Here is a 26,707-nt window from a genome sequence, read left to right on the forward strand (position 1 = left end):
CTTATTTCTGCACCCCATACCTGCTGTAGTTCTGTGGTGTGTGTGTGTGGGGGGGGGGGGGGGCTCTGGGCCAGCGTCGCCCCCCCCCCCCACGCCGGCGGCTTGCGGGAGCAGGGCCGGGGCGCGGTCTGACGGCCTCCGCCACCTGCGCCAGGAGCACACGGTGGTCGGCCTGCCGGACGCGCCTGGCGGCACCGACATCCAGCTGTCGGGCCTCGGCATTCAGCCGGAGCACTGCCGGCTGGTGGTGGAGGGCGGCGCGCTGCACATGCTGCCCATCGAGGGCGCGCGCTGCTGCGTCAACGGCTCCCAGGTCACCGAGCGCACCCAGCTGCGCCACGGCGACCGCCTCCTCTGGGGCAACAACCACTTCTTCCGCGTCAACTGCCCCAGGAGCAGCGGTCAGTGGCGCCGGGCTGGCGGCGGTCGGTGCAGCGTGCTGTTAACGGCAGATCGACGTGCCGCACGGCTGGGCAGTGGCCTGCTCGGATTCCGTATGCTGCTTCCACTGGCAAATGGCTTTCTTCGATTTGCGCGTCCCACTCGCATAAGTTGACCCTGCTGAATACCAGCTCACACTCAGATGAGTTAATTACGTGTCTCTAACCACCTTGTTGTTTTCCGATGGTTGCTGGTTGATATGGTTGTTACCTTGTAACCAGTTCAGTACGTGCCCCTTCGGTGCATGTATGCATGCTGTGTCTGATGCAAATCCTGCATGTTGCGATGGTCAGGGGGCGCCGGCGGCCAGGAGGCTCAGACGCCGGCGCAGAACTTCGACTACAACTTCGCCCGGGAGGAGCTGGTGATGAAGGAACTGGGCGACAACCCCATCCAGGCGGCCATCGAGCGCCTGGAGCACCACCACCAGCAGGACAAGCAGAGTAAGCGGCCCGACTGCTGCAGGGCATGGGGCCGGCTGGTGCGGGGCGTGGGCCCGACTGGTGTAGGGCGTGAGCCCGGCTGGTGCAGGGCGTGGGCCCCACCGTTGCAGGGTGTGGGCCACACTGGTGGAGGGCGTGGGGCCGCGCGCACACCACCGGGCTGGCGTGCCGGGCTAGCAGAGCACTCACACGGTCGCTGCAAAAGCCTTAAGCGTGCTTAATGCCGTTACTTGTACCAAGGCATCCTTGTGAGATGTTGGTGCCGTTGCTAACGCCAGGGCATATTTGTGCGCTGTGTGGTCGGTATATCTCACACGTCCTGAGAGCGTCCTCCGGATGCGCTGCCGCGGTGTGCTCCCCCGCGTTGGCGGCCGCCCGTCACGCGAACGCGTCCGCTCGTGCCGCCAGTGGCGCTGGAGCAGCAGCGGCTGGAGTACGAGCGCCAGTTTGAGCGGCTGCGGAGCGCCATGTCGCCCTCGGCGCCGGGCCAGTTCGGCCCGCTGGACGGGCTGCGGCGCGGCGCGACGCTCTGCAGCCCACTGGCGCAGTCCCGGCTCGAGCAGTGGGCGCGCGACAGGTGAGCGGCACCCGGCGGCGGCGGCGGTGGCGGCGCGCAGGCCGGCCTTGCCTGGCCGACGTGTGGACTGTAAGTTAGCTTCCCATAAGCATACTTTGTTTACTTTGGCCGGGAGTAAATTAACTGGTGCTGATGTAAATTAACTAAGCTCGCTCGTGATGATTGGAGGCCAACGGGTGTTTGTTGGAAACGCTGGGGTGTTAAGTTCATTGTCTGGTAGACAGGGAGGAGAGGGGAGGCGAGGATTCGTTGACATTTTGGTGTACTTACGGCAGATAGCCGCAGCTGCTAAGCCGCAGACGTCTTGAATTTTCTCAAAGCGTGATCTGTGCTGGCGTGGAAGCGGTATGAAACACAAATGTGGTGGATCAGGTCTTCGACGCTAGACCTTTCGTTTGTGCCTTGTGCGCTTGTCTTCAAAAACTTCAACCCGCGTGAAAGAAGATAATGCTGACGGAAAAACAATTGGAGGGTGATATTGTTATTTCCATTTTGACTTCTGGGATATCGAATATCGCTCTGAAATCTCCCCAGCGAATGGCATACAGCCCTCCAATCATTCTCCAATCTTGTCATAGAACGGACATTTCGAGCCGTCGCTTTGCGCTCGTAGTGGCACCCCATGTTAAATTCACGTCACTCCCCGTGAGAATACCGCTGACGACCTCTGGCCAGCGGACCGCGTGCCGCGGCGCGCGCGGACGGCCTCTGACGGGCGCCGCCGCCGCCAGGGAGGAGCAGTTCCGCCGCAGCGTGGCCACCCTGCGTCAAGAGATCGTGCGCGCCAACTCGCTGGCGCGCGAGGCGAGCTCGATGGCAGCCGAGCTGCGCCGCAGCACCAGCTACTCGGTGACGCTGCAGATCCCGCCGGAGAACCTGGGCCCCAACCGGCGGGTACGACCGCCGGCGGTGCGCCGGGCACTGGGCGCCGCTCTGGGCAGAGCCGCCCTCGCGGCTGTGGCAGAGGGGCTCAAAGCCGGGCATAAGTCCGTGGGGAAACAGTGCAGTGGTTTGGTGCACGCTCGTGCCTTGACGCATGTCTTCGTAATGTGCTTAGGTACGATACGTACTTAGATACGGGGAATCGCTAGAAAGGAATTGAATCCTGCGTTATTGGAAATAATTGAATCTTGCGTTGTCGGAAAGTAATTGAATCTTGCGTTGTCGGAAAGTAATTAAATCTTGCGTTGTTGCGAAGTACTACAATCTTGCGTGAAACCTTCAACAACGTGCTGACCTTGGAAAGACGCTCACGTGGTTCATGAGGGCGCCTGTTTGGCTGACCCTTCTGCCAAGTGAGCTCTGCTTCACGGTTCGGCAGCGGGGCCTGTTCGTGTGCGAGCCGGCGATTTGCGTGAAGCGCCGCGGCCATCCCAACCAGATCTGGAGTCTGGAGAAGCTGGACAACAAGCTGGTGGACATGAGGGAGCTCTTCAATGAAATCCAGAGTGGATCGCTCACGCAGGTTGGTGCTTCCAGACTGCCCACACCAGACTGCTCTGTTTCACCACGATACTGGTGCGTTGGCCTCGGCCCAGGTTATCGGTCTGACTTTTGAGCACTTGCAATAAATCACCGTAATCACAGTCGCCGTAATTCCTGCGTAGAACGATGTCTCGCCTTACGAGTACCGCTGACTGGGTATTGCCCCCGTGTTACGTGTATCGGTACCAGCTACAGGCTGGTTAGGACGAGCAGTCACACTCCAGTTCACCTGACCGGACCTGACCTGACCTGACCTGACCTGACCTGACCTCTCCGGCGCCGCGCCGCGCAGGACACGCTCGGAGACCCGTTCTTCGAGACGCAGGAGAATCACCACCTGATCGGCGTGGCTAGCCTCTTCCTGGAGGCGGTGCTGCACGACGTGTGTCTCTCCTACCAGGTCCCCATCATCAGCCAGCAGGGCGACGTGGCCGGCCGGCTGCACGTGAGTGGGCGGGCCACCCGGCGCCGTCCGGACGCGGCTCCGGAGCGGCCCCCGGGCCCTGGTCCGGCGGCACGGGACGAAAGCATAGCGGGGCTCAATGTGCGCTGTGGAGCGCTTGTGCTTGTGCTGTGTTCATCGGTGCAAACGTCATATCATTGACGAGCGCAGAGGCTTCACGAATTGGCGCACGCTGTGATGTTCGGTGCGTGGGCGGGGTAGACTCGCCGGACTCGTCGCGCGGATGGTGCTGTTTCCTGTGCTCCGCAGCTTTCCGCCGCCCCGTTGTGTATGCTGGTGGTGACCCGAGCCCGGACTTGACCTGACCTGACCTGACCTGACCGAGCCGCGCTGCCGCCAGATGGAGCTGGAGCGCGTGGCGGGCTGCTTCCAGGACCGCATGGCCGACTCCACCTCGAACCACTCGGGCGACAGCAGCCGCAGCGACGAGGACCTGCTGACCAACACCGTCACCTGCCGGGTCAGTTCCCACCTCTCTCGGAGGGCGTGAGCGGGGTAGCGAGAGCCGCGGCCCGGCCGGGCTCGGCCGGCCGCTCTGGACAGGCGCGCGCGGGTGCGGGTAGCGTGGCCGCCTATGTGAGCCGCCACGGTAGTGCTGGCCTTCTGTCGTCATGCCAGGCGCCTCTTGTCTTGTCATGGTTATCGACGGTAAAAACGGACGGCTAGGTCAAACTTTAGGGTGCTTTCAAGCGCTGAAGACCTGGAAGGTTTTGTTCTCAAAAGCTCAGATTGAATCATATTGCCTTTAAAAATCTGATCAATGCGGAAGTTGATCCGTCGCGCGATATTGCCCGCACCCTGCTGAAACTTTAGCTAATACCGTGGCCAGGGCATTTTACTCGGGAAGCGAGAAGGATGACCTTAGAAAGCGACCGCAGAGCCGGACCGTTATGATGGCCTGATATGGCACGGCGACCGGCGGGGTGAGATCTGACCGACTTGTAACGCCATCTGTTGTCGGGTCCAGGTGACGATCAAGCAAGCCACCGGACTGCCGCTGTCCCTGTCGCACTTCGTCTTCTGCCAATACAACTTCTGGGGCTGCTCTCAGACTCAGGTGAGTGGCTGGGAGTCCTCCGACCTCCGACCTCCGACCTCCGAGTCATGCGCTCTGTCGCTGCTGGCCCAAACAACGAGGCGCTGTATCTCGCCCGTCAGTGCGATAGTTATGTCTCTGCGAGAGACATGAGGCCAAGCCGTCTCATACCTCTACTCTCCGTTTGCCTTTTCTGCACGCATCGATGGTGGGGGGGGGGGGGAGGGGAGGGGGCGGGGCGATGCGTGTGACTCGCTGCTGTTGCCACGCCCTGTAACCACCGACGCGCTGGCCGTGGCCATCTTGGGCTCGTGTGAAGCCGTCCACCGGCTCCGCAGGTCTGTCCACCCATCATCAGCAACAGCGCGTCCTCGTGCGCCAACGACCGGGTGGTGGTGCAGTTCGACCACTGCCGCGACTTCGTCATCCCCGTCTGCGAGGAGTTCATCGAGAACTGCGCCGGTACGTCCGACGACACCCCTATATACCGTCACTATGCGAGACAGGGGCGCACCATCACCGCCGCCGTCGACTCGCCCCTGAGCCCGAACTCGTCACCAACTAGCTACCTAAGCCGGCGACCGGGCGCGATCCCCGGCTGCGGGTCTGCCCTAGAGCGATGTGTGCCACGTGGGGGCGCTGTCACCGACGGCGGGGCCCACCGACCGTGTGGCCTCTCGAGCCTGCCGGCCGCGTGACGCTCACCTGCGACCCGCACCTCTTGTGACTGTGTAGCGTCCTGTGACACTTCGTCCTTGATGTCCGGGTGTAACCCACGGCTCGTGCGACACACCCCTCATGTGACCCTGGCATCAAGGACAGGCTTTCTTGTGTCGCCCTCGCCTCGTGCGGCCCTCGCCTTGTGCGGCCCTCACCTTGCGTGACCACCGTCCGTGCGGCAGAGGGCGCGCTGTCGGTGGAGGTGTGGGGCCCGCCTTGTGCGGCTCTCGCCTTGCGTGACCATCGTCCGTGCGGCAGAGGGCGCGCTGTCGGTGGAGGTGTGGGGCCCGCCTTGTGCGGCTCTCGCCTTGCTTGACCATCGTCCGTGCGGCAGAGGGCGCGCTGTCGGTGGAGGTATGGGGTCATCGCTCAGCCGGCTTCAGTTCGTCCGTCCCCACCACGCTGGACGTGGTTGACAGCCAGCTGGCCAAGGCGCGCTCCCTGGCCGACCGCTGGGCCGAGCTCACGCGCAAGCTCGAGCTCTGGGTGGAGCTGCAGGAGCTCAACGACCACGGTGAGAGGATGCCCTGGGACATTCGTCGTAACGACCTCCGGTCTGTCTTTTGTCAAGGTGTGCTTGACTAGATAGCTGCCGTTTCTTTGCCGGAGTACGTGGAGTCGACTGACGTTCTTTTGTTCTCGAGCCCTATGTTCGGCGTCGTGTTTTATGGCGCGCCCGGCGTTGGCGCACCGTCGCGTGTCGCCGCTCCCTGTGGCGCCACCGGGCGGTGCCGCTGACCGGCGCCGCCACTCGCGTTCCCCCGCAGGCGAGTACCAGCCGGTGGAGGTGTGCGCGCGCACGGACGTGGCCTCGGGCGGCGTGTATCAACTGCGTCAGGGCCAACAGCGCCGGCTGGCCGTGCGCGTGCTGCCCGTGCTCAACTCCGGCACGCTGCCGCTGGTCTGTGACGCCATCTCGGCCATCAGCATCGGCAGCGTGACGTGCCGGTGAGTGGCGGCCGGTCGAGTCGCCGAGCCGGCCGGGGCTCGCAGACCTGGCGCGGTGCCGACACAGACCGTCTTCGTGTGCCCGAGCAGTGGAGCTGTTAAGTCACTGCGAGCGCACTTCAGCGAATGCAGCGCATGTCGGTCGCGGGGGTTGTTATCCTTTGCAGTTTGTCTTTGTCTTGATTGTTTCTGTCTTGGCGCGAATGCATATTGTTCTAAATGGCTGTCAAATCAGGTGGCCTCCTTGCATTGTTGCGAAGCGTGCTGAGTGCGCAGTGCAGTCGCTCGGTTCCAGCAAGCGGCGCACAGGCACGCGCTCAGCCACAAAATAAACCGTATTGTTAGCGTGGCGCAATTAACCGCCGTGAGTGAAAATAGACGTCTATTGCCATCCTCCGGATCAATGTCAATGTAGATGAGATCGGTATAAGTTACGTTTTCTGGACGGTTTCTGAAAGCCCGGCTCTGAGCGGGCGTCGGCCGAGCCGCGGTGAACGCGGCGCCGTTGTCGGCTGAGCGGGCGCCCCCTCCGCGCGCAGGTACCGCATGCAGAAGCCGCTCGACTCGTACCAGGAGGCGGACCTGAACCAGCTGCGCGAGCGCTGGTCCAGCGCGCTGGTCCGCCGCCGCCAGTACCTCGACTCGCACCTGCAGAAGATCATCAAGAAACAAGGTCAGGTCCGGCCCTGAGGAGGGCGTTCACGTGTCGGGGTTGGAGGGCTGCGATTGTAACCTTCGCCTGTAACAGCAATCGCATGGTTTCTGGTACAGGGATCGGGCTCATCGCATTGGCGGGGTAAGACATGGTTGCTTCATGCTTGCCCGATTTACGCGGCGTTAGTTTTCTGACAGGGATGTTGTCTTTACGTCGAAATGGTTGGGTAAAGATTTGGCTAAGTGTGGGCGCTATGAGAGACGAGTGTAATACGTATTCTTATTATGCTTCGATAGTGCTACTTCCATTGCATTGTTTGGTATGTAGCGTTACGGCCAGAGATAAAACGCAGAAGCGGCAATTTTTTGCCGATCGGTGTTTGTTGGGAACTAATGTTTTCGGATCGCGGTCTTATTCTTGTTCTGGCAGGATGAAATTCAAACGCTTCTGGTGGTAGGCCCAATTTTCTGAAATATATGTTACTGGCTGACGCGTCACAAGATATCGCAGTGCATTTTGCTAGAGTCTGTCTCAAGCCTACCGCGGGAAAAGGCTCTCCGGCGCCGGCCGCCATAGCGTCAGCGATTGCCGGCTGCCCTCTGCTGTCGCGCCGTCCCGCTCCCCGCTGTCCCGCTCTCCGCTGCCACGCCGTCCTGCTCCCCGCTGTCCCGCTCTCCGCGGCCACTCCGTCCCGCTCCCCGCTGTCCCGCTTTCCGCTGCCACGCCGTCCCGCTCCCCGCTTCCTCGCCGTCCCGCTCCTCGCTGTCCCGTTCTCCGCTGCCAAGTCATCCCGCTCCCCGCTGTCACGCCGTCCTGTTCCCGGCTGTTCCGCTCTCCACTACCACTCCGTCCCGCTCTTCGCTGCCACGCCGTCCCACTCCCCGCTGCCACGCCGTCTCGCTCCCCGCTGACGGCTGCCGTCTGCTGTTGCACCGTCCCGCTCCCCGCTGCCGCGCCGTCCCGCTCCCCGCTAACGGCCGGGCGCGGCGCCGCTCTGCTGCAGACAAAACCGAGGCGGACAACGAGCGCGAGAAGTCGCTGCTGGACCAGTGGATCCAGCTGAACGAGGAGCGTAACGCCGTGCTGGTGCCGGCGGCCGGCAGCGGCATCCCTGGCTCGCCGCTCTCGGCGCACGTGCAGCAGCGCGCCGGCCTCGAGCGGCACGTGCCCGTGCTCTTCCTCAACCTGAACGGTACGGCACCCGCCGGGCGGAAGCGGCCCGGTCCGACCTCTCCGCCTCGAGACGGGGCGTGTCGGCCTGGCCTGTCCTCGTCGCACACGGATTAGTCCTGACCTCAGATCGCGCGCCTGGGGCGGGCACGCGCTGATTGTGACCGCTCCGTCACTCGTCACAGCACCGCTGACGGGTGACGTCAGCGGTGCTGTGACGGTGCGTGTGTGTGTGTGTGTGTGTGTGTTCGCTACCCAGCGGTTCTCCGATGACTTAGCTGTGCCCGATCAGCGGGGGTGTTTCCCGCCGTGCTGTTGACGCAGGCCGCTAGCACGCCCAAACATCAGCTGCGCCTCGATGCTTCGCCAGCGCCGTGGGGAGGCCGGCCGGCGCCCGCATCGGCCGACCCCCCCCCCCCCCCCCCTCTGACGAGACCAGCCTGCCCCTGTACCCCCCGACTGGACCCCCGACCAGGCGGTGTTTTGTCCTGCAGCGGATGACCTGAGCTCGGGCTCTCTGGCGGGCGAGCTGGCGTGCGCCGGGGTCAGCTCCCACCTGCCCAAGGAGCACGGCGAGCACATGGTGGCGCTGCACCCGGTGCGCGCCGCCGACGGGCCGTGCGTGGCCGCCGTGGCCCAGTGGGACTCGAGCGTGCACGACTCGGTCTACCTCAACAGAATCACACCCGGTGAGTCTCGGTTTACCTCAACAGGCTCATACTTGGTGAGTCGCGGCCTACGTCAACAGAATCACACCTGGTGAGTCGCGGTTTACGTCAACAGAATCACACCCGGTGAACCTCAACAGAATCACACTCGGTTGTGGCGCCCAGTGCGAGCGCATAGACGCGGTCTTGGCCGGCAGACAGCGCCGGTGGGCTGGAGTCTCCGACACTGTCGCGTCACTGGCCGGTGGAGGACGGCTGATGTCCATGCGTGGCGAAGTTGTTTTTAGAAACAGATCGTTTCCGGAGCTGCTCTCCCCTCGGCTCCGCCTCACATGCTCGCTCTCCCCCCGGCCCCACCTCGCATGGTCGCTCTCCCCCCGGCTCCACCTCAGACGGCCGCTCTCCCCCCGGCCCCGCCTCATGCGGCCGCTCTCCCCCGGTCTGCAGCCAACGAGCGGGTGTACCTGGTGCTGCTGGTGCGCGTGCGGCTCTGCCAGCCGCTGCCCATGGACATCGTACTGCGCAAGCGACTCGCCGTCAACATCTACAAGCCGACCTTCACCAACAAGCTGATGCGCAGCATCTCGCTTCGTCGCACGGACCAGGTGGAGGCCACCGGCGTCGTCTACGAGGTCGTCTCCAACATCCCGAAGGTGAGGGGCTGGCGAGCCCGGGATCCCGCCTTTTGGCAGTGGTTTGAAACGCAACTCCGTGGATACTTGGTCAGTGACAAAGTTTGCCGAATGATCTTTTGGCATTCTAGAATCTTTTACGTTGAAATGTGGTCGAATATGGAGATATGCGAGGCGGATGTACGCCGTATATAACCACTCTGTCCACCGAAGCAAACCCAGGATGCGGCCGTTCCAGTGAGTGTCCCCCATTTTGAACCTGTACGCTTTGGAGAGGGGGCGGGGTAGGATTGAGTCGACCAGCCCCCCCCCCCCCCCCCCCCCCCCCAGTGGTGGTGCTCAGCCCCGCCGTCCCCCCAGGCGAGCGAGGAGCTGGAGGACCGCGAGTCGCTAGCGCAGATCGCCGCCTCCGGACAGGAGGCCAGCGACCCGGACGGCGAGACGTACATCGGTGAGGGCGCGGCGCGTGTCGGCGCGCGGGCGGACTGCTGAGACGCGTGGCGGGGCGCGGTCAGCAGCCGGACGAGTGCAGGCGTAGTGGGCGTCTGAGCTGTGGCGGGGCTAGTGTCGCGAGCTTGGACGTGGTTAGTGTCGCGAGCTAGGACGGCTAGTGTCGCGAGCTAGGACGGCTAGTTTCGCGAGCTAGGACGTGGTTAGTGTCGCAAGCTAGGACGTGGCTAGTGTCGCGAGCTAGGACGGCTAGTGTCGCGAGCTGGGACGTGGCTAGTGTCGCGAGCTAGGACGGGGCTATTCTCGCGAGCTAAGACGGGGCCAGTGTTGCAAGCAAGGACTGGGCTAGGCCTGAGGCATGATGGGAGAGCTGTGCTGGGTCGGCAGTTGGGCTGAGCTCGGTTTGTGCTCCAGTAAGTCTGTATGGCCCGACACAGGCCGGCTCACAGTCCGACTCGGACCAGTGTTGTGTGTTATGGAGTCTGGCGGGACCTACTCCGGCGTTGCGGAGCATGGCGGGACCCGGTCCGGTGTCGACCGGTGCGTCGTCTGCAGTCGGGCGGTGCCGCTGCCTCCTTCCGGTCGTGTGACGCAGCCTATCGGCCCCGCTCCGCAGAGAAGTACCTGCAGGGCGTGAGCGCCGTGGACAGCATCCTGCGACTGGACCGGCTGCGCCAGAGCGTGGCCGTCAAGGAGCTGATCCAGGACGGCGCCGGCCCCCTCTCCGGCACCGGCAGCATGCGCAAGACGGCCAGCGTGCCCAACATCAGCTACGTCAGTACCGTGACGGGCGTGACGACGAGTCGGGCGTGTGGCCGCGCGGCTGCGGGCCACCCTGCGTCACTGATGGCTCGGGCGGACTGCGGGTCAACGTTGGACGGGATCACCGGCATTCTCAACGCACGGGCGTCATCCACGTTAATGCGAGCCGCTAGTTTTTCGTTGTCGGTGCGCCCGTGACCGCGGGCCAGCCTTAGTTATTTGCGCGATGGTGTTGGCTGCTGTTGCGGGATGTTAATGGGTCGCCTACCCGAAAGTGATTACCTGAATATCTTGTTGTTTCGCAAGTGCCCAGCTGAAACAAACGTCAGATTAGATGAGGCAGTCCCACAGTGTGTAGTGTTCTGGTGTCGTTCAGCCTGTCGCCTGCCGCTTCGGGAAGTAGCACGCGTTGCCAGCCCGCCGACGTGTCTCGGCCCGTGCGGTACCCGTCGCCGGCCGTTTAGCCCTGCTGACCTGACCTGACTTGACGCCCGGTGCGCCAGTTCCACCGGCCGGACGGCGTGAACCGGTCCGAGAGTTTCCTGGAGTTGAGCGGGCTGCCGGCGGCCGGCGACTCCGCCGACCCTCCGCACCACCGGCTCTCACTCGGCGGCCATAAGGCAGACAGCTCCGGCCGCACCGCCAGTGAGTGGGCCGTCGGCCGGCCGGCGCTCGCCACCCGGCCACGCGCCGGCTGACGCCGAGGGGACTGGTTTGACGGGAGAGAGGGGGGGGGGGGGGGGAGGTAGCTGTAACGGCTAGGCGAGCAGGTATGCTGATCCCAATGCGACAGATGGCCGGCTGCGGGCCCGCGGTCGTCTCCCCGTGCTATGGCCGGAGGTCCTCAGCGCGGCTTCTGCCGCTGGTGGTCGAGCTTCAGTCGGCGGCGTGTTCGCCACAGCCCTGTTTGTGGTCACCGCAGCGGATGGCGGAGACCTGCGGCCCGTGTTGCTGTGTTTCATGACCTCGCTATAGTCCGGCCCTCTCCATCACTCCCCTTTGCGCGCGGACCGAAACTCGTGCGCGACCAGAGGGCCCGCCTCCGCTCTGGTCTCACCGGCCGCTCCATGAGCGCGACCTGTGCCGTTCGCCACGCGTGCGCGCCGGCTCTGTCTGACCGCGTGCCGGTGCGCGTGCTCCGCAGATCGGCCCACGTTCCTGAACCTGACGGCCGGCGGCCGCCTGCAGGGCGCCATGTCCAAGTGTAGGTCGATGCTGTCTGGCCTCAGCGGCTCACTGATGGCGCTGCATGAGGAGGCGGGCGCCGAGCCGCCGCCGCCGCCGCCGCCGCCGCTGTCGCTGCCGCCGCTGCTGCCGCCGCATGCTGCACGTACGCTAGCTGCCGCTCGGGCCTCAGCCACCCCCGTCCGTGATGACGTCAGGGGCGGGGTGCCGAGCTGGGGCCACGTCCACACTGCGGGCCTGGCCAACACCAGGCTAATGCCTCAGCGCAGGCGTGTCGGTTTCAGCATGAAAGCGGGCGTTATGAGCCACAGTGCGTGGAATCATCCAGCGTGGAGAAACATGTGCGGTTCCGTTGGTTCGCTGGAACGAAAACGAGGCAAAGCATCACCCATGGCTTTGTCGATCAGACATGGATAGACATGACGTGAGTGAACTGTTAGGTAGTGTTCATAATGGCTTTTCGCGAAGCAAGCCTAGTGAATTGCCCTGGCCAATGGTTTCCAGGGCCATGGCAATGTTGGTCTTCGCCATGGTTCTCGGCTCGTGGAACTCCAGAGAAGCGACCGCTGTGTTCGGTCGCGTTTGTTCGAGACCTCAAAACCGTGCTTCTATCGTTAGGTGCTGGCGGTTGATTGGCAAGTGGCCAGAAGGGTCTAAAGGGTTTAAGAGCGACGCCGGTATTGTGCTGCAAATTCTCCGATCATAAAAAAGACTGTTGAGTCCATACTCTGACTCGACAGGTATGATCAAAACCGGTCAAATTATTCCTGCAAGGGCTAAAATGATGAAGCGACATGGCTATTCACAATCTCATCTCATCTCCATCCATTATTACGCGAGTAACCAGCAGGCCTTGGCAGCAGGGCAGAGCCTGTACAGCTCCGCCGCGGTGAGTCCGTTCTAAGCGCTGCCAGGTGTCCGGTATGACAATGTCCTGCCTCCGGTCAGGACGGGGCCGTGTGAGCATGGTATAGAGCTCCTCTCGACCGCCTGGGTGCCGCATATCACGGCGGGCTGCCTTCTCCAATGCCCGCAGGGTGTCACGTGACCCGGAGCAGGGCTTGCGATCCCGTAGCCCCGTTCGGTTCTGTGTGTGTGTGTGTGTTCCGGTCAGTGTGTTGCCTCACTGGCACCTTGTTTGGCGGGGTTTTTGCATGGCAAGTAGAACGCGATGAGGTTGGCTTGCTGTTTTCATTTGGCGAATGCGTTCAGACTTCTTTTTAATTTGTTGGCCTTGCAGCTGCATTTGTGGGTTGTTATTATTGAAATTTCGATTACGTGTGTATGCTGTCACGTGGGCAGACTACCCCACATGCCGTCACCTGATATTGGCCATGATCTCAAGGTGTTAAATAACTCTGTGGCTGTTGACAGATAAATCACGCTCGTTAGTATTCTGATCTAACATGTTAGCTGACGGTGAGGCTTTCCTGCCCCCTTTGGCGTGCTCTGGACGCCGGGCCAGTCCGCGTGCTGACGCGACGCCCGTTCGCAGCCACTCCCAGCCCGGGCTCGCTGAAGCTGGCCTCGAGGATGAGCACGCTGCACGAGGACCACGACCGCGAGGGATCGCCGGAGCGCGCAGACGCCGCCGGCTCCGCCCAGCCGGCCCCGGTGAGTGCTGCTGCCGGCTCCGCCCGGCCGGCTCCGGTGAGTGCTGCCGCCGGCTCGCTCAGCCGGCGCCGGTGGGTGCTGCCGCCGGCTCCGCCCAGCCGGCTCCAGTGAGTGCTGCCGCCGGCTCCGCCCAGCTGGCCCCGGTGAGTGCTGCCGCCGGCTCCGCCCAGCCGGCCCCGGTGTGTGCTGCCGTCGGCTCCGCCCAGCCGGCCCCGGTGGGTGCTGCCGCCGGCTCCGCCCAACCGGCTCCGGTGAGTGCTGCCGCCGGCTCCGCCCAGCCGGCCCCGGTGAGTGCTGCCGCCGGCTCCACCCAGCCGGCCCCGGTGAGTGCTGCCGCCGGCTCCGCCCAACCGGCCCCGGTGAGTGCTGCCGCCGGCCCCGCCCAGCCGGCTCCGGTGAGTGCTGCCGCTGGCTCCGCCCAGCCGGCCCCGGTGAGTTATGCCGCTGGCCCTGCCCAGCCGGTCCCGGTGAATCTGCCGCCCGTCCTGTCAGCGGCGCCACCATGACGCCGGATGCCTCTACACGCCGCCTTTACAGCCTCTGCGCGCTGCCGTCAGCGGCGGGGAACAGCGGTCATGTCGTGACGCGCCGTCCGTGTGATGTTTCAGGGACGCGGCGCGGCTGCTCGGACGCGGCTCTCCGGGCGCATGCGCAGCTCGCGAACGTTTGACTCCCTAGTGGAGATCCCGGCCCCGGCCAAGACCAACTCGCCCAGCGTTACCTCCAGGTCAGTCATCTCCAACCTCTTCCGTTGCAGGCAATGTCGCGCCAGCGAAAACGTTATTGAGAGGAAAGCGGTGTGTCTACCGATAGTTCAAATCCGATGTGTCGGGGCTAAGATCTGGTCTTATAGCAAATCCATATCAAAAAGCCGCATGTGAAATTGCAAGAGCCAGACACATGCCATTTTATACTCGTTCTGATCGACTTGTGGTCGCTGAAAAGGCGGCGAATGCGCAGTGCGTGACGTCATGCCCGCGTGCGGGCTGCGCGTGCAGTGACGACGATCGCTGGCGCTGGCTGCGGTCGGACGGGCGAGTGAGCTCGCGCGCGCGCGCACGTCCCCTGTTGCAGCGGCTACGGCTCGCAGGCGGTCAGCTCGTCGAACCTGTCCAGCGAGGACTCGGTGTCGCTGCAGAGCATCGACGAGACGCCCGACTCGGAGGCGAGCGTGGTGGCGGCGCGCCGGCCGGCCGACACCAGCCGGCGGGAGTCGGAACGGCCGCCGGCGTCGGCCGCCGCCGAGCCGCAGCCCTACGGCCGCCGCGCCGGCCGGCCCGAGCCGGCGCCGCCCGGCGCGCAGCCGGAGCCGCAGCCGGAGCCGCAGCCGGAGCCGCAGCCGGAGCCGGCGGAGGGGCAGCGGGAGGAGGGGCAGACTCAGGAGAATAAGGGGGAGCCGCGGCCCGGGGAGAGTCAGCAGGAGCCTGCGGGACAGGCTCCCGAGAATCACCAGGAGCTGGAGCTCCAACCTCAGGAGATTCGACGGGAGTCCCAGCCGCAACCTCAGGAGAAAACTCAACCAGAGCGAGAGCAGGAGATTCAGCGGCAAATGCGTCAGGAGTTCGAGGCGGAGCAGGGATCATCGTTAGAAGGGCTCCAGGATCCGCCGCAGCAAATCCAGCAGGAGCCGGAACAGAACCCCCCGCAGCTTGAACACCAGCAGGAGCCTAGTGAGGAGCAAGGGGAGCCTCTGCAGCAGGAGCCTAACCATGACACGCAGCTGGATTCCAACGGCCAGGACTGGGAGGACCATGAGGCGGGCAAGCCGCAGACTGACAACTGTATCGGTGAGTTAGGCAGTCTACACTGGCCCCTTGAAAAGCGTCGAGTGCAGTGTCCGCGGCCGTGTCGTGCTATTCCTCCCCGGTCCGTGCTGCATAACGTACGTCATTTTAATAGCTACACGCCACCTACTGCGCTGTCCTAGCTCAGACCAGCCAGATCGAGGCTGGGAAGACCCGCTAGTGTGCGTCTGTCTCCTCCACTTGGGGTGAGGGATTCCGGTGCTGGCCATGTGGGCTGGCGCGTCTTGTTAGTGAAGGTGAGCTTCACATTCCACCCCGCCACATCACCTCGTGTTCCATCGGCGTCGTGGCAGTGATGCGTGCGTCCGCGACTCGCCGGTACATCCGTGCCGAGCCGCCAGCTGCTGTGTCCCCCGCGCCGGCCGCCCCACTGAGCCTAGGTGATACGATGCCTGACGGCCGGCCGCCCGCCGACAGCCGGCCTGGCCGAGTGGGTGACGCCCGGCGAGGCGGTGCTGGTGCGGCCCCAGTCGCTCTCCGGCCACATCCGCTTTGTCGGCCCCGTCCGGTTCGCGCCCGGCTGCTGGGTGGGCGTCGACCTCGACCTGCCCCAAGGTGCGTGCCGCCCGGGTCCTAGCCGCGGAGCTGCAGCCGCGCCGGTGGTCCAGTAGAGCCGGCACCCGCGCACAGACTGGCTGTCAGCCGTCACTTAACCTCGTCATGGCATATAATTTTTTAGTTAAGCATGAAATATTGTTATTTATTTAGTGACACGAGCTTGGTGGCTTGCCCGGAGCTTGTATTTGGCGCCCACGTGGTGTCACATTTTTTAAGGGACCGCGAAGCCTTTTATGGTGCATAAGCTGCAAGGTGCTGCGGTTTTTAATGAACCACCTGACCTTCATGGTGCGCCAACGGCCGTAGTAGCCCTGTTTGCTAGCACAGTTGAACACGTTCACCTGAGCCCAGGCCGCCGGACGGTATGTAACCCGCCCGCGGTCGCAGGGAAGAACGACGGCAGCGTGAAGGACGTGCAGTACTTCCACTGCCAGCCGAGGCACGGCATCTTCGTGCGCGTCGACAAGCTGATCTGGGACCATCGGCGCAGTCGGGCGCAGCGGGCGCGCCCGAGCCCGGCGGCCGCCGCGGCCGGCTCCTCCCGGCGGGCGTCGACCAGAGGTGAGGCCCGGCCGGTCGCGCCGGGGCGCTCGCCTCGCAGTGCGGACAGCGGGGCTGGTTGGCAGTGTTCACGGCTGTGGATGATCTCGGAGCGTTGGCGAGCGCAGGGTCTGGACGCTGACGTGTATAAGCTGTGTGCCGCCGGGTTGTCGGACGGCATGCTTGAATTGGCATAGGAACGTTTCAAAAAGTGTGTTCTGGAGGGGGGGGGGGATGATGGTTCCGTAGTAGATCTTAGGGTTGATGTAAATAATTCAAAAAGTGTGGGGGCGTGGTCTCCAGGTCCCGTCCCGTGTTCCCGCGCCCACGCATGAGTGAATGTGTCATTTAGGTGGCAGTTTTGCTTCCTCGTCCGGGCCACGCCGACGGTGTCAGAAAATGCATCATGGTTCCTGAAAACCTCCCAGGGGTGTCCGGAAACATCATCCTGTACAGAACACCTCAAATGCTTTGCTTAAGCGGGCAACGCAATGTCGTTGACGAAACTGTCGTTGGAACATAGCACACGTTGTTCGCAGCCGCGTATCTGTGTGCAGAATGCTGTTGGACACAAACTCACCAATGTGCATCCTGAAAGTTACTGAGGATGGGGAACGGGGCGGGGCCCTCGCTACTTGTGGAGGGACACCTGAGATGCTCCTGGAACTGGTGGTGCTGGAATAACAATACAACACAGACGAAATCAATGAGCACCCTTGTGACCAGCGATCAGCACGTTTTATGATGCGCAAATGGGTCGGCGTCATTGTAAGTCGACGGCCTTCGTTTCAGGCGAGTCCTCTCCGCTTTCGGCAGGGCTGTCCAGCTCGAAGAGCAAAAGCGAAGGCCTTAGCAATAGGAAATAGGGCCCGGCCGGCGTTGTCTCCCTCCTAGCGGTAACCGATTGAGCTTGTTAGATTTGTGTGCCAAACACCGCTCCGTTGGCAACTAGATAGACACGTGGCGACTAGACTAGGGTGGCCGTGAACCCGTGTAGGAGGGGCAGTAGGCGCCCGGGCAGCGCGACCCGTCAGCTCGCCGGACGTCGGCATCGCCTCGCCGGCCTGCGCCCCCACCGTGATATTCTAGACTGTCGGCGCGTCTGACCGTTCTTTAGAGCTAATAATTTATATTCGCTGCTTGGTAGCGCGCGTGCGAGGCCGCTCGGGCCGCCCGTTGTGCCGCCCGCCGTCTAGTGACCATGTGTTGCGCGCGCGCGTCCACCTGGTGCCGACACCAGCCTTCGTTCCGCCCAGTACGATTTCGTCCATTCGACATTCCAGTCGCGCGTGTGTTGGTGTGCGGTTCGCGGGGGCAGCGCGGGCGGGCGGAGTTTCCGCGCGCGCGCGCGCTGACTGGCGGGATGGCGGCAAGGCGCTGGTGCGATGTCCACCCACCAGAGGCGCTGCGGCGCAGTACGAGAGCTTCGAGCCGCGCGGGTGCCGCCGGTGTTTTATTGTCTTACGTCCGATGAGCAGCTACTATTGGCAGCAGCGTGACGTGCTGAACACCATTTGAGTGATGAATTGTGGTCAGGCCACAGATGCCCTGCACGGAAACTAGAATTCTGAATTGTTTTAAACTAGCAAGGAGCTTCGCGAAACCCACGGACGCGCAGCGGGCCTGCAGTGCCGTAGTGGCGCGTGCGGTTTGTTCAGTTGAGCTTCTCTGCATTATAAACTCCGACGGGGTCTGATAATGGTCTGCGTCACGTTTCCCAACGCCACCGAAGGACACGCGTCAACTATCTACCAACCATCGATGATATGTATATTTCGCTAGCGCCTCCCGCAAACAACAGCGTACCGCCCGAACACCCCCGTGCCGCCTACCATTCCGCTACAGCACCAGACACCACGCGGCACGGCCCACAACCACGCGTCAGTAAGCTCCGCGTCCGCTGGCTGAAGGCGGCGCCTCTCCGAGCCCGGCCGGCGCCGGCCACGCCCTCTACTCGCTCTTGGCCTTGGCGGCGGCGCCGAGCACCTTGCGCCGCTGGCTGAGCATGTAGCGGTACATGACGGGCAGGCCTGGCGAGGGAGAGCAGAGTCGGCGAGGCTCAGCGCGCGGCCTGCCCGCGCCGCAGCACCACGGGGGGGGGGGGGGCATGGCATGGTGGCACGCTCGCATGCCCTCCATGCGTCCATCAGGGTCCGTGTTCCCGCTAACTTTGGAGTGCAGGACGTGAAACCACGGACTGCTCATCAATCGTGGTGTGCACAAGACGAAGGCAATGGATGGAAACCATGAAACGACGTACGAGAGCTCGCCTGCTGATGTGGTATAGTGCGGCACATGTTCTAGGCGATACGCAAATAATGGTTGCATTTTGTTTTCATTTAAGAACCTGTTACTATCTTTAAATCGCATTTTAAACAATGTTCGACCAATTTTTGCCGACCGGCTCATAGCTCATTACACCCACCTGGAACATAAAGCAGCATTATGCCGATTAGCACATAGTACGTGTTGAAGGTGAAGTTCACCACGTTGGGCAGCGTCACGTCCAGTGGCCGCTTCTCCCGGCAGTAGGGCAGCGCGTAGTAACAGCTCAGGGTCTCGCCCAGGACGCCGACCGGGTACAGCACCAGGAAGAAGCTGTACCTGCCGCCACGAGTGCCGGTCGCCATCAGGCCCGCTGCCGACGGCACGGCTGCCGCCACGCCCCGGCCGCGGTGCGGACGGAGCGCTCGGCCGTCGGGTGGCGGCGCTGCTCACCGTGGGCTGGAGCCCCGCCAGAAGCGATCACATGTGCTGATGGTGATACACACTACAAGGGACGCAAGATTTACGCATAGTGGCATCGGTGGAGAGCAAAATCAGTACCGGATCTGCATCTGTGATGGGAATGTCGAGAATTGCGCAGTACCATACGAATTCATGGCATGCCCCGATGGTCGGCACTCGGTACCCCACCTTCGTCTTCTACGGAACACAACTGGCCGTGGGTCGCACGCAGACTTCGGTGCCTTGACCGGTGCGCGGCCTGAACAGCGCCGGCACGCTTACCTCGCCCACGTCAGCACGTACGGCACCCAGCCGACAGCGTTGGCCAGGTAGTACAGGTAGCGAACCATTTCGGCCAGGGGCCAGGCGGCCAGGCAGAACAGGATACCTGGCGTGCACGGGATATCGCAGATGACGTCGCCGCTCAGCAGCGGTCGGAGACACGAGCGTCAAATGATGTGGCGAGTCTTGCGCCGCACGACAGGCGCAAAAGGTGGGCGGGCAAGGTATGTTGTTTACTGAGCGTAACGCTGACGCTGTTTTCGGCACCGAGGGGGACCCATTATTACCCAGCGAACCCGGGAATTCAAGTCGATCTCACACACCACGAGCGCCTTGTGCCAAAAGACCTAAAGAAAGATCTAACAGGGCCCTTTATCACGACAATGAGCCCGACGAGAGCCGGATCGAAGTGGACACGTGACGCTCGGCCGGCCGGCCGGGCGCGGAGAGCGGCCCGGCGGCGGCACCGGCTGGCGACCGGCGCGGCCCGACTGACCTGGCCCGGTGCGCGTGTCCGGCACCTGGTCCAGCATCAGCCAGACGATGAACACGCGCGAGACGATCTGCATGGCCGTGGTCACGGGGCTGGAGCGGACCAGGCCCACCAGGCAGTGGCACACCTGTCGGCGGTGGTGCCGCCCTCAGTCAACGGGCCGTGGCCTTGCGCGCGCGCGGCGGTGCCGCCGCTGCTGCACCAACGCAGCCGCGGTGACTGTGGCAGGCTGGTGGAGGGGCTCAATGGAAAGGTGCCCAGCTATGCATTTTAAGGTCCTAGAGAGGAACCTGACCACTACATGTGGTGTGAGCCTTGGGCATGTTCTGACTGCCATAGTCTACATAAAATGCTGTCCATAACTTACAACAGGTAGTAACTAATTGGTTATAAGATAAAGAGGCAACTGTTATATTGGTAACAATAGGCAAAGCATATTGTTATAAACATCCTCTTGACCAAACAGCAAAGAAGCTATCTTACTACTGTTCCTCTTCTCCAATAATTTGGTTGATAACATCACTTACCTCTATCATCATTGCAGTCTGAAACAGCTTAAGGGGCAATTCAGTCCTCTCCCACAGTCCTTCAAGAGAGCGTTCTTCTAGTATGTGGGACCATGTCAGGAAAAATAAGTAAGCCCACCTAGATAGAGAGGAGAAAAGACACAATTTGTTTCATCAGATTGCCTGTGATGGTGGCCACTTTGCTGACAGAATAAAAGGCTCAAAACTATGAAACTAAACAGCCAGAAGGAAAAGCCATATAGCTACATATGAAAACAAGGCATGGGCATGATGCATGCTGCAAGGATGCTGTGTAGAGGGCACACACATTTTCAATATGTTGATTTTGTATTAGCATGGCACAAGAAAGTGAGAAGCTATCATCAGCAGTAATAATCATCTGGAAACAAAGTTACAGAAAGTGATTATTTTTCACATTGCCACCACATAGATGGCTGTGCTGATAAACAGGCCAGGTGTGGCAGATAGATGGCATGGATGTAGGGATATGCAGCCTGGGCATCATTTGGAGCTACAGAAATACAAGAGCTTCATTTCACACTGCAAAAATGCAGGTCAGGGCATACATTGCTACCTCATGTTAAGAAAGAGCATTGTACATCAATCGTCATTTTTAAGGCAGAACGTATCGTAATTAATCGTAAAACAGGTCATCTAAGCTCTTACCTTGAAACTTAAATAACTACGATAGCGAACATCCGGGCGCAAACACGCAGCAACCACGATCCCGGCGCCATTTCTAAGCGTGATCGCAACATTACTGCGTGATCACAACACTACTGCGTATCACGAACCATAAAAATGTACGAGGCCAAGGTAACAAGAATTCAATAAAATGTATTTCTTGCATATCCAAGCAGTCTTCCATATTGTTTGCAGATTGGTCAACATGGTGGGGAAATATGACGTTTTTGCGTGGGAATGAAAAGCAAAATGAGAATATGGCGGCTAAACAAAACTTCTTAATACGGTACATATATATGGCGTGGAACATGGATGCCAATGGGAATCTGGGTTGAAGGGGATAAGGTGGGGGTTAGGTTAGGTTAGGTTAGGTTAGGTTGTTAGGCCAGGCTAGGTTAGGTTAGGTTATGCTGGGTTAGGTTAGGCTAGGCTAGGCTAGGCTAGGCTAGGCTAGGCTAGTTTAGTTTAGGCTATGTTCTGGACTATTCTGCCCTGTCCGTTTCATAAACATACCTAGACGTGATAAGAAACGTTTTTCATTGCATTATTATTGTTACCTTGGTCCCATACATTTTTTATGGTTCTTGATAATCAGAAATATTGTAATTACGCAACGGCAATGCAAAAACGGCGCTGGGGAGTCTAGGCGGTGCTGTGCGTGCGGCGCTCACCATTGTAAATATTAAAATTTGAAGGTAGGAGCATAAATCTACCTGTTTTAAAATTATTTACAATACATTCCGCCTCAAACACAACAAATGATGTACAATTTTTTCTAATGTTTGGTAGCAATGTACACCCACACCAAAATGCATGCTATGCCAATATGTCTGGTAATGTAGCAACAATGTATCAACAGTTTAAAAGCATTAATGCTGAAAATGAAGGCTCTAGGGCTTTACATGCTGGTACTACAAATTGGCCCATGACCAGCCACTGTTTCAAATTAACATGATTGTGCAAATTTAAGCTTAAGCAAACAATCTGAAAAAATATTTTTCATACACAGATCACATGAAAATTTGATTCAATTTGACCTGGGCTGATGATGATGACACAGGCTTTAGAGCATGCTTGCTGCCCTGGTCACACCCATAGCCTGGGCTGAGTCTGGTGCACACAAGCACGATGTTTGATATACTGATAAACCATAGATGTCTGGGAAAGTGTAGTGACAGCTTTTGGATGTCTGGCAAATAGTCTGCAGACTGGGGATCATCAAGTTAATGGCTGCTGTAACATAACAGTGAAGTGATGTGCAGGGATTCCATACTGCGAAATGGTACAAATGACATTTAGAAGAACCAGCTGAACTCATCTCCAGGCTGGCGCACCTGCCCAAGGACCTATCAGACATTTAAACCGAAGCAAGTCGCTAGGAATGTACTTACCCAGTAAGCTGGAAGGTATTGTAAACACTGAGATATAAGGCACCAATCATACCTTTTCAATGCAAAGTGACAGAAAATCCGCGCGAGACACGCTGTGCAACGGCACCACGCGAAGTCAGTCAAGGAATTTCACTCCCCTCAGCCGTGTTGTAAATTAAAAACCAGTATTCCGACAGTCAGATGGCCCGCACTTTCACCTCAACTAGCCCCGACACCCAAGAACCAAACCGGAACGGCCCGGTGGTGATCGTGAATGCGGCCAATAGCCTACACAGCGCACATGTCGAAATCCCTTAGGTATGACAGCTGATGATGACGTCATGAGCTCAACAACCCGCGTAACCATGCAGCCGTTTAGAAAATTCGTTGCGGATGAAGAATAATGCGCAAACGGTGTTTCAGCGATCGTAATAACCACGTAGCAATGGAGGAATGGGGAGATTTCTGAAAGGGTTAAGTTCTTCTCAGGTGTCTTCACAAAACATGCTTAAGTCTTTAACACATTAAAACATTGGAACAAGTAAACTGCTCCCCTTATGAAGACATTGGGATAACCATCAGACGCGATGGAAAAAACTCGCTCGTCACTATTGTCAAGCTTTCAAGGGTAAAAGAATCTTCTGATAACATAATTTTACTACTTAAAACATGTACTTCTCGACGCGTCGACGTATTGACGACGACGAATGCTTGTCCTCAAATGTTTGTCATGGGCAAAGTTAGCTCCACACTAGTTCGCAGAGTAAGTTGGAATTCAGATCCCTTCACGCGTGCATGACAATGTTGCATATGACATGCTGCGTATCCTAACGCCAAAAGATATACGCTATTGGAGCTTTCATGCAACCCCTGACATGGCCACAATAGAGGGTGAAAGGCGGCGCTACAGCTCAAAAACCACAAAGCGGCCTTAATAACGTGTTAAAGCACACGCACGTCTTCTTCACATTTCGCAAAAATAGAATCTGCCGGTAACGTGAAAGTTATTGTGTCACGGTAAGAGTGTAGGTATACATTGGTCCCTAATGTTAGAAAAGAACATTGTACATCATTCGTCGTGTTTAAGGCAGAACATATCGTAAATAATCACAAAACAGGTAGATTCATGCTCTTACCTTCGATTTCTCTACAATTACGACGGCAAGCTCCCGAGCGCCGCATACACGCGGCAACCTCGGCCCTCAGCGTGATTGTCACGCTATTGGCGCGTGGTGACAACATAACTGCTTATCAAGAACCATAAAAATATACGGGTGCCAAGGTAACAATAATAATGCAATGAACTATATTTATTCCGTATCCAAGCAGTCGAGCGATATTGAACGAGAGCTGAGGGTGGAGTTGCGCGAAGTGGGATCGTTTAGGGACTTATTAAAACTGGATTTCAAGACCGAAGGCCCAGGTGACCTTTTAAAACTCCTCGGCGAAAACGGTCTCATAAGGAAAGTAGGAAAAATTTGCTGTGCAAGAAGGCGTATGGTGGAAGGAGCGTATGGCAAACACATGGTGTTTTGCAAGGCTTGGCGCTGTACCAGGTGCCGAAAAATCAAGCGTGTTTTAGAAGGCGGGTTTTTCGCTGGTTAGCACCTCAGACCGTTGGTCGTACTAGAAATGACCTACGCGTACGTTGTGGTCGAAGTAAATGAAAGTGCCATGACGAAGTTGGTCGACACCACTCCCAGTAAAAAGGTTGTAGTGGACTGGCTTCAGTTCCACTGCGACGTCATGTCAAAGGATCTAATGCGCGGCCCAAACGTGTCAAAGTTGGGAGGACCGGGAAAAGCCATAATTGTCGACGAGGCAGCCCCATCAAGGCGAAAATACAATAGTGGCCGACGGGTCTGTGGGAAAACATGTTGGATCATGCCCATTTACGACCCAGAAAATAAAGTCGGAGTTCTGGAGTTCATTCAAATCAGGCGAATGGCAGACGTGGTACCGAAAATTAAAAAAAAAACATGTAGAGCAAGGTAGCACAGTAAACAGTGATGAGCACCGTAGCTACGGCTCGCTAGAAAGGCTTGGCTATGTCCACCGCACAGTGAATCATTCCCAAACATTTGTAGCGGAGGACGGCGCACACACCAACCGCGTGGAGGACTACTTCGGCGGAGTAAAGCGCTTCCTTCGCAAGTCACACATTTCCGACATGTCGCAAGCCTGGACTTCATCCCAGGTTATCTCGATGAGTTCATGCGAAGGGAACGCCACAAGACGCGGCGGCAGGCAGACTTTCTTCGCGCTGTCCAACGCCAATATCGCGTGTAGGTAAGTTTATGAAACAGGCAGACTTAAACGAATGTGACAATTGTATCCCTTTTTGTGCGGATTGTATCCTCCTCGCCGAGGGCAATTGTGACAATTATATCCCTCTCTTACATGGTCTTTTTAGGTCACTTCCGGTTGACCTAGGGTCATGAACCCAATTAGTAAAATGTAGCCCCGGTCATTCTCTACCATGTACCCTAGACTCAGACCCCTAACTCAAAAACTTTTTCGGGGGGACCTGTTCGCGCAAAGGCATTTTTCGAAAAATCGTTTTTTAAGTTTTTTTCAACTTTCCATATATGCTAGAGTTTTGATTTTTTGACACGTTTAAGAACGTCCTAGGTTAGGCCTTATGTCAATTCGTAACCTTCGTAACCTAGGTAGAAAAAAAGTTTTTTTTAAATGCCGAAATCGGCAAGCCTATACGACCCCATTTCCCCGTTGACCGCATATGAGCTGATGTTTTGAACACCTTCCGAGACGTTAGGTTATGTTAGTGTATAGAAAATACTACTCAACAGATTTACTTGATTCAAAAAAAGAACGATGTCCCACGTCAAGACGCATCTTTTCTTTTTTGAAATTTTGAAATCGGTCATCATTTGGCCGAGATAAACTCAAAAAACCAAAACACATGTAACGCTATGGGAAAAAGTTTTTCCAAATTTCTCAACTTTTTGTACATCTGATGCGAAAACATTCAACAGCAAAAAGATAGCTCTTGTGCTCAGCAACACGTTGCAAAAAACAAATCGAATATCGGTTGGTAACTTTGGCAAATATTTGGATTTTCATGGTTCCCGAATAAACTAATGTGACAATTTTATCCTCGTTTAAGGGGGTCTTCTACAGCTAATAAAACCTACTAAATCGTAACAGAAAAACCTCCCTCTTGGTGCACGCACTAGGGGGACCAACAGCTTTCATTTCCCACCCAAAAAAAATTTTGAAAAATTTTGACATTTTTTGAAAAAAGTTAGTTGTAGTTCAAAAATTTTCCATTACCAGGTATAGGACATATGACATCAAAAACTTTCAAATTTAATTCTGCGTCGATTGCAATCAAAATCAAAATTTTATCTCATTTGGTTAGAGAGATATACGTGTTGCAATTTGATATAGACCAAAATTGGCCGATTTTCAAAAATATTGGATTTTGTTGTAACGCACGTCATTTTACGCGGAATGTGATGGCGCATCTGGTGATGTATCTTTTAACATGATAAAATAAAAAGTTTTTGAGTTATTTTGAAAAAACTCGAAAAATTGCCAAAAATTTGAAATTTTTTTAGAATGTGCGGGAACTTTTAAAACATTGTTTCTAGTGCATCGTAACACGCTGAGTTTGAATCTGCAATCAGATTTGATGTAACTTGATAACTTTTATTGAAAAACAATAAAAACCTATAAAAAACATATCGACAATTTTTTTTGGATTTCATGAATTTTAAAAATTTGACCAATGCACTAGATGCAACTTGTGATTCTAAATCAGAATGGTCTCTTGACTATTTTTCGTCCGACGCTTAGTTTTCTGAGAAAACACGTTTAAACTATTCGTAAAATGCAGCAAAAATATAGGCAAGATTCCTTATCTGTTTTGTCAACTTTATTTAGTGTTCAGGAAGCTAATACTTTGACAGAGGCTAGAATCAGTCATTCCATTTCTAGCGCCGTTTTCAGAACATCTTTTGGTTACGTGATCATGGAGATACAGCTCATTAAGTAAAGACCGTTTTACCCCATTCATCCCCAGTGTTAAACTCCCTATTCAGCCTGATTCTGAATTGTTTGACATGTTACCCTAAATAGCGATGAAAAAACTTTGCAAACATAAAAGTTTGCAAGCGTTAAAGATGCGCTAATTCATTGTCTACAAGATGATGTTTTCGGTATTAAGATATCTTGATTTTCAAAGACACCATCAACGATTATATGGAGGTAGTTTTTTATAGAGGTAGTTTTCCCCATAGCGTTACGCGTTGGACGACGACGGCGCAAAACAGGTGGTGTTTGACATGCTCTAACTTCAAAACCAACAAAGCCATAGACAAATCTTTGGCACCGTGTAATAGCCCGTTTCTTGCTCTATCAGATCAGAAGAAATCAAAACAATAAAATGAAATTTTTTAAAAAAATTATATGAAAATTTTTGGGTCAATATTTGACATATGTATACAAAA

The 26,707-nt window shown here is 57.7% G+C and overlaps 2 protein-coding genes across 3 annotated transcripts in view; one reads left to right on the forward strand and one right to left on the reverse strand.

Moving 5' to 3' along the window:
- Window positions 1-17,853, forward strand: part of Khc-73 (Kinesin heavy chain 73) — a 32,670-nt gene extending 14,817 nt beyond the window's left edge. Inside the window, exons 13-38 of the mRNA XM_037223501.1 lie at window positions 155-401; window positions 735-884; window positions 1,293-1,461; window positions 2,193-2,355; window positions 2,783-2,926; window positions 3,239-3,391; window positions 3,750-3,869; window positions 4,377-4,466; window positions 4,784-4,907; window positions 5,500-5,679; window positions 5,933-6,113; window positions 6,653-6,786; window positions 7,772-7,960; window positions 8,433-8,627; window positions 9,054-9,259; window positions 9,599-9,689; window positions 10,305-10,462; window positions 10,954-11,095; window positions 11,595-11,654; window positions 13,131-13,249; window positions 13,858-13,976; window positions 14,324-14,492; window positions 14,589-15,036; window positions 15,472-15,609; window positions 16,000-16,173; window positions 16,945-17,853. Coding sequence (XP_037079396.1) covers window positions 155-401; window positions 735-884; window positions 1,293-1,461; window positions 2,193-2,355; window positions 2,783-2,926; window positions 3,239-3,391; window positions 3,750-3,869; window positions 4,377-4,466; window positions 4,784-4,907; window positions 5,500-5,679; window positions 5,933-6,113; window positions 6,653-6,786; window positions 7,772-7,960; window positions 8,433-8,627; window positions 9,054-9,259; window positions 9,599-9,689; window positions 10,305-10,462; window positions 10,954-11,095; window positions 11,595-11,654; window positions 13,131-13,249; window positions 13,858-13,976; window positions 14,324-14,492; window positions 14,589-15,036; window positions 15,472-15,609; window positions 16,000-16,173; window positions 16,945-17,018 — 4,137 coding nt within the window. The 3' untranslated portion in view covers window positions 17,019-17,853. The remainder of the gene's footprint in view (window positions 1-154; window positions 402-734; window positions 885-1,292; window positions 1,462-2,192; window positions 2,356-2,782; window positions 2,927-3,238; window positions 3,392-3,749; window positions 3,870-4,376; window positions 4,467-4,783; window positions 4,908-5,499; window positions 5,680-5,932; window positions 6,114-6,652; window positions 6,787-7,771; window positions 7,961-8,432; window positions 8,628-9,053; window positions 9,260-9,598; window positions 9,690-10,304; window positions 10,463-10,953; window positions 11,096-11,594; window positions 11,655-13,130; window positions 13,250-13,857; window positions 13,977-14,323; window positions 14,493-14,588; window positions 15,037-15,471; window positions 15,610-15,999; window positions 16,174-16,944) is intronic.
- A 67-nt stretch (window positions 17,854-17,920) lies between these two features.
- On the reverse strand, window positions 17,921-23,442 carry LOC119099695 (very-long-chain (3R)-3-hydroxyacyl-CoA dehydratase 2). Of its 2 annotated transcripts, none has more exons than XM_037222760.1 (6): window positions 23,372-23,442; window positions 20,182-20,299; window positions 19,658-19,781; window positions 19,162-19,267; window positions 18,578-18,756; window positions 17,921-18,182 (listed from the first exon to the last, which is right to left on the reverse strand). In XM_037222760.1, the coding sequence occupies exons 2-6, from the start codon at window positions 20,191-20,193 to the stop codon at window positions 18,103-18,105; spliced, it is 501 nt and encodes a 166-aa protein (XP_037078655.1). In that variant the 5' UTR covers window positions 20,194-20,299; window positions 23,372-23,442; the 3' UTR covers window positions 17,921-18,102. The 2 variants fall into 2 exon arrangements, with proteins under 2 accessions (XP_037078655.1, XP_037078654.1); XM_037222759.1 differs by lacking the exon at window positions 23,372-23,442 and adding an exon at window positions 22,257-22,510 and having other exon boundaries at window positions 17,925-18,182.
- Between the last annotated feature and the right edge of the window lie 3,265 nt (window positions 23,443-26,707).

This window comes from Pollicipes pollicipes, unplaced genomic scaffold (genome assembly GCF_011947565.3).
Source record: "Pollicipes pollicipes isolate AB1234 unplaced genomic scaffold, Ppol_2.1 Scaffold_4881;HRSCAF=5763_pilon_pilon_pilon, whole genome shotgun sequence".
NCBI classification, from domain to species: Eukaryota; Metazoa; Arthropoda; class Thecostraca; order Pollicipedomorpha; family Pollicipedidae; genus Pollicipes; species Pollicipes pollicipes.